The 5,932-nt window shown below is 44.1% G+C and overlaps 1 protein-coding gene across 1 annotated transcript in view; it reads left to right on the top strand.

Annotated features, from left to right (window-relative positions):
* The first annotated feature begins 409 nt into the window (after nucleotides 1-409).
* LOC143275612 (protein Wnt-11b-2-like) overlaps nucleotides 410-5,932 on the top strand; it is a 272,354-nt gene continuing 266,831 nt past the window's right edge. The window contains exon 1 of the mRNA XM_076579851.1: nucleotides 410-489. Coding sequence (XP_076435966.1) covers nucleotides 452-489 — 38 coding nt within the window. The 5' untranslated portion in view covers nucleotides 410-451. The remainder of the gene's footprint in view (nucleotides 490-5,932) is intronic.

The raw sequence follows: 5,932 nt of genomic DNA, 5'->3' as shown, positions 1-5,932 counted from the left end.
GAAACGTTTCTTCGTCAGTTGAGTCAGTCACACTTCACTGAGCCATTGTCATCGCGTCGTGTGTGTGTGAGTGTGTGTGTGTGTTGTGGGTGGGTGGGGGAGGGATCAGTTTCACTGACAATATTAATCCAGTGGATTTTCACGGCTTCAAGGAGTGTGCCCCTTAAATCCTTTTTTTTTTTTTTGGAGTACTTACCTTCGCCTGGTCATCACAGCGATTCCATTATCGTCGTCGTCGTCGTCGTGCTTGTGGTGTTGGTGTTAGTGGAGGTGTTCTTCAGTGGTGTTCGTGGTGGTGGTGGTGGTAGTAGTAGCAAGGAAGATGTGGGTCGAAGGAGGAGGAGCAGGAGGAGGAGGAGGAGCAGCATTCGGAGAAGGAGGATTCGGGGGCAAAGTGTGGGGGAGGAGGAGGAGGAGGACGGGGACGCTGGTCTTGCTGCTGTTGGTGCTGATGATGGGGAGGGAGGTGTGTTCCGGAGTCCGATGGCTGTGAGTAGTTTCCCTTTGTTTTTTTGTTTCGTTTTGTTTTGTTTTGTTTTGTTTTGTTCTTAGTAGTAGTAGTAGTAGTAGTAGTAGTAGTAGTAGCAGTGTAGGGACTGGCAGTCATCTGCCCGTAGAACTCTCGGCCTTTTCATGTCCCCATCGAATCTTCATCTTCACTTCTTCCATGTTCTTTTATTTATTTATTTATTTATTTTCATCTTTTGTTCTTGATTGAAGTTCTTTTGCTTTGTTTATTGTATTGTATTGTTGTATTTCTCTTTTTACCACAAGAGATTTCTCTGTGTGAAATTCACCGGCTCCTCTCCCCAGGGAGAGCGCGTCGCTACACTGACAGCGCCACCCCCTTTTTTTTTTTTTTTTTTTTTTTTTTTCCTGCATGCATTTTTTTTTTTGCTTTTTTTTTTCCCTGTCGAAGTAGTTTTTTCTACAGAATTTTGCCAGGAACGACCCTTTTGTTGCCGTGGGTTCTTTTACGTGCGCTAAGTGCATGCTCAGTAGCACACGGGACCTCCGAGGGTTTTTCGTCTCATCCGAATGACTAGAGCGTCCCAGACCATGCACCACTCAAGGTCTACTACTAGTGGAGTGGAGGAGAGAAAATATCGACTGACGGCTGAGACGCGATTCGAACCAGCCGCGCTCAGTTTCTCTCTCGCTTCCTTGGTGGACGCGTTACCTCTAGGCCATCACTCCATGTCCACAACCCCCCACCTCCTCTCTCTCTCCCCACTCCCCTCCCCCCCCCCCCCCCACACAAGACAGAATGAGTAGTGTTCAGACAACAAGGCATGGACACACACACACACACACACACAGACACACGCGCGCGCGTGCACACACACACACAGACACACGCGCGCGCGCGCGCGCGCACACACACACACACACACACACAGAGGAGTGGAGTCCAGGAAGAAATGTGGTTTTTTTATCACCTCTTTATTCATTTATTATTTTTTATTTCATTTCTCTCTCTCTCTTCTCTTTTCTTTCCCTTTCTTGTCTTTCTCTCTTTCTTTCCTTTCATTTCCTTTCTGGTGGTTTTTATATTTCTTTCTCTCTCTCTCTCTGTCTCTGTCTCTCTGTCTCTGTCTCTCTCTGTGTCTCTGTCTCTGTCTCTCTGTCTCTCTCTCTCTCTCTCTCTCTCTCTCTCTGTGCCCCTCTTTCTGTGATTCTCAAAAGGAAACAGAAGTTCACTTCGTGTTACAATGCCCTCAATAATATGCTGATCTGAGACAACACTATAATCCCCTGCTAAGTACCATAAGACTCCCCATCTTTGTTTAACTCTCTCCATACGAACGGCGAAAGAGACGACGTTAACAGCGTTTCACCCGAATTACTATCATCAAAATATTGCAAGCGGAAGGCTCTTATATTGAAGAGGTGAATGTTGACAAAGAATACCACAGTTCTGACGACGGAAGCTAAAGTTTGGGTCATTCAGACACCCACTGGACATCCGAGGGGTCTGTGTAGAGGAGAAGAGAGGACTGGCCGTACTGAGTGAGTTAATCTGACGTTACTTTTTGCGCGTGTGAAAACAAATTATTGGTCGTCAGTGCGCTTGGCTGTGCTCTTTGACAAGGCTTTGAAAGTACGTTGCCGATAGTAAAATGTTCGGGTTGTTGTCCCTCTGCATGGACTTGTAACCACCCCTACTGACATGGGCCAATGGCCTATTCATTAAAACAGTTCAGTGTTCTCTCTGTCCCTCCATTCTCTCTCTCTCTCTCTCTCTCTCTCTCTCTGTCCCTCCATTCTCTCTCTCTCTCTCTGTCCCTCCATTCTCTCTCTCTCTGTCCCTCCATTCTCTCTCTCTCTCTCTCTCTCTCTCTCTCCCTCTCTCCCCACTTGCGCCTATCTCTTCCCTTCTCCCTCTCTCTCTGTCCCTCCATTCTCTCCCTCTCTTTCATTGTCCCTCTCCCTCCCTCTCTTCCCTTCTCCCTCTCTCTCTCCCTCTCTCCCTCCCTCTCCCTCTCTTTCATTGTTCCTCTCTCTCTCGCTCTCTCCCCACTTATGCCTATCTCTTCCCTTCTCCCGCCCTCCCTCCCTCCCTCACCAGCCCCCCTTCTCTCTCTCTCTCTCTCTCTCTCTCTCTCTCTCTCTCTCTGTGCATTTCCCACGGAAACTCAGCGAACGGAGGCGAAGAAGAAGAATTACTCATGCATTCCACACGAAAAAAACACACAACTGTTGGAACAACACCCTGGCATTCTCTCTCTCTGTGTCTGTTTGCTTGTCTGTCAGTTTGTCTGTCTGTTTGTCTGTCTGTCTGTCTCTTTGTTTTTTCTTTGTCTCCTTTTCTGCCCTTTGTCCGTCTGTGTCTGTCTGTCTGTATAATATATATATATATATTTCCGTTCCTCTCTCTGTTCTTCCCTCCCTCCGCCAGTCTCTCTACTCTCTCTCTCTCTCTCTATTCTCTCTCTCTCCACTCTCTCTCTCTCCACTCTCTCTCTCTCCACTCTCTCTCTACTCTCTCTACTCTCTCTCTCTCCACTCTCTCTCTCTCTCTCCACTCTCTCTCTCCTCTCTCTACTCTCTCTCCACTCTCTCTCTCTCCACTCTCTCTCTCCACTCTCTCTCTACTCTCTCTACTCTCTCTCTCTCCACTCTCTCTCTCTCTACTCTCTCCACTCTCTCTCTCTACTCTCTCCACTCTCTCTACTCTCTCTCTACTTTATCTCTCTACTCTCTCTTTCTACTCTCTCTCCTCTCTACTCTCTCTCTCTACTCTCTCTCTCCACTCTCTCCACTCTCTCTCTCTCTACTCTCTCCACTCTCTCTACTCTCTCTCTCTCTCTCTCTACTTTATCTCTCTCTACTCTCTCTCTCTACTCTCTCTCCTCTCTACTCTCTCTCTCTACTCTCTCTCTCTACGCTCTCTCTCCACTCTCTCTACTCTCTCTCTCTCTACTTCATCTCTACTCTCTCTCTCCACTCTCTCTCTCTACTCTCTCCACTCTCTCTACTCTCTCTCTCTACTTTATCTCTCTCTACTCTCTCTCTCTACTCTCTCTCCTCTCTCTACTCTCTCTCTACTCTCTCTCTCCACTCTCTCTACTTTCTCTCCACTCTCTCTACTCTCTCTCTCTACTCTCTCCACTCTCTCTCCACTCTCCACTCTCTCTCCACTCTCTCTACTCTCTCTACTCTCTCTCTACTCTCTCTCTCCACTCTCTCTACTCTCTCTCTCCACTCTCTCTACTCTGTCTCTACTCTCTCTCTCTCCACTCTCTCTCTCCACTCTATCCACTCTCTCTCTCTTCACTCTCTCTGTACTCTCTCTCTACTCTCCCTCTCTCTCCCATACATACGCCCTCCCCTCTCTTCACCCCCTTTCCCCCCACCCCCTCTCTCAATCAATCAATCAATTGGTGACACTGATCTTGTTCCCCGATGACTGCTGTTTCTTTAAAAAAAAAAAAAAAAAAAAAAAAAAAAAAAATATATATATATATATATATATATATATATGTTGATCTATTCATTTATTTAGTCATTCATTTATTTATCTGGTTAGTTAGTTACTTACTTTTCCTTCTTTCCTTTCTTCCTTTCTTCCTCCCTTCCTTCCTTCCTCCCTTCCTTCCTTCGTTTGTTTAGATATCTTGTTCGCTTGTATTTTCTAGAAGGTTTACTTTTTTTTTCCCTTAATGAAAATCGTATCTATTTACGCTATTCGGTTTAAAAAAAAAAATTCATTATTTCATTTGGTCTTTTTTTGTTTTTTGGTATTTTGTTTTTGTTTTTGGTTCGTTCGTGCTATTGCAACTCCTTTTATATTATGTTTTGATGTTTTTTTGTTTTTTTTTGGTCTGGTTTGTTTGCATGTAAATTGATTAATCAAATGATGAATTAAATCATTCATTCATTCATTCATTTGGATGTTTAATAAATTTTGCTCTTTTTGCTACCAGTTTTGTTGAACATAGAACAGAAACACCGAACCGTGTTTTTTTTTTTTTTGTTTTTTTTTTAAAGAAGAAAAAAAATGTTGACTGATCGCTTGATTGATTGGCTGACTGACTGAAACTGATGCTATATTCAGTTAATTTTTGTTCAGTTCAATAGGGGTGGGGGGGAGGGGAGTGGGGGGGAGGGGGGGGGGGGGGGCTCTAGTCATTCGGATGAGACGATAAACCGAGGTTCCGTGTGCAGCACGCACTCGCTTAGCGCACGTAAAAGAACCCACGGGAACAAAAAAGGGTCGTTCCTGGCAAAATTCTGAAGGAAAATCCACTTCGATAGGAAAAACAAATAAAAACTGCTCGCAGGAAAAAAAAAAAAAAAAAAGAAAAAGAAAAAAAAAGGGTGGCGCCGCTGTAAGTATAGCGACGCGCTCTCCCTGGGGAGAGCAGCCCGAATTTCACACAGAGAAATCTGTTGTGATTAAAAAAAAAAAGAAAGAAAGAAAAAAAGAAATACAAATACAAATACAAATATTACACGCTTGAGAATCACGTTTTCATGGGAGAGAACTTTTTTTTTTTTTTTCTTTTTTTTTAGCGAAATGAATAAGAAACCGATAAAACTTTGATAGATAGATAGATAAATGTATACATAACCAGGACGGAAATACAAACATTTGAATGTGTGCCCTTCCTCTGTGCAGTATGCATGGTAATAAAAAAAGAAACAGCGTTTTTTTTTTGTTTTTTTTTTAATTTTTTTTTTATACATGTATACAAACACATGAATTATGAATAATCAGATACAATTTGCAAAAGACATAATAATTTATATTCCATTCTGTTCTGGTCTGGTCTGTTGACCTGTGCCTTGATGTTATTAATATTGGGAGGTTTTTTTTCTCCCTCTTTCTCTCTTTCTCTATAACTGTCTCTGTCTTATCTTTCTTTCAATACCCTCCCCATTTACAGTGACGAGCGCAATAGCCGAATGGTTAAAGCGCTGGACTTTCAATCTGAGGGTCCCGGGTTCGAATCACGGTGACGGCGCCTGGTGGGTAAAGGGTGGAGATTTTTCCGATCTCCCAGGTCAACATATGTGCAGACCTGCTTAGTGCCTGAACCCCCTTCGTGTGTATGCGCACGCAAAAGATCAAAATACGCACGTTAAAGATCATGTAACCCATGTCAGCGTTCGGTGGGTTATGGAAACAAGAATATACCCAGCATGCACACCCCCGAAAACGGAGTATGGCTGCCTACATGGCGGAGTGTAAATAAATAAAAACGGTCATACACGTAAAATGTCACATGTCTGTATGAGTGTGTATGCGTGTGCGTCTGAAATCTGATTGAATGACACAGGAAACGAATGATGAGCGCCCAGTGGCAGCCGTCAGTCGGCTCTACCCAGGTAGGCAGCCTGTGGTGCAAATGTCCCCGTGTATGTAAAGCGCTTAGAGCTTGGTCTCTGACCGAGGATAGGCGCTATATAAGTATCCACATCAATCAAT

Source organism: Babylonia areolata, chromosome 30, assembly GCF_041734735.1.
Source record: "Babylonia areolata isolate BAREFJ2019XMU chromosome 30, ASM4173473v1, whole genome shotgun sequence".
NCBI classification, from domain to species: Eukaryota; Metazoa; Mollusca; class Gastropoda; order Neogastropoda; family Buccinidae; genus Babylonia; species Babylonia areolata.
The sequence above is the reverse complement of the archived record's forward strand: the minus strand, read 5'-3'. Positions and strand labels throughout refer to the sequence as shown.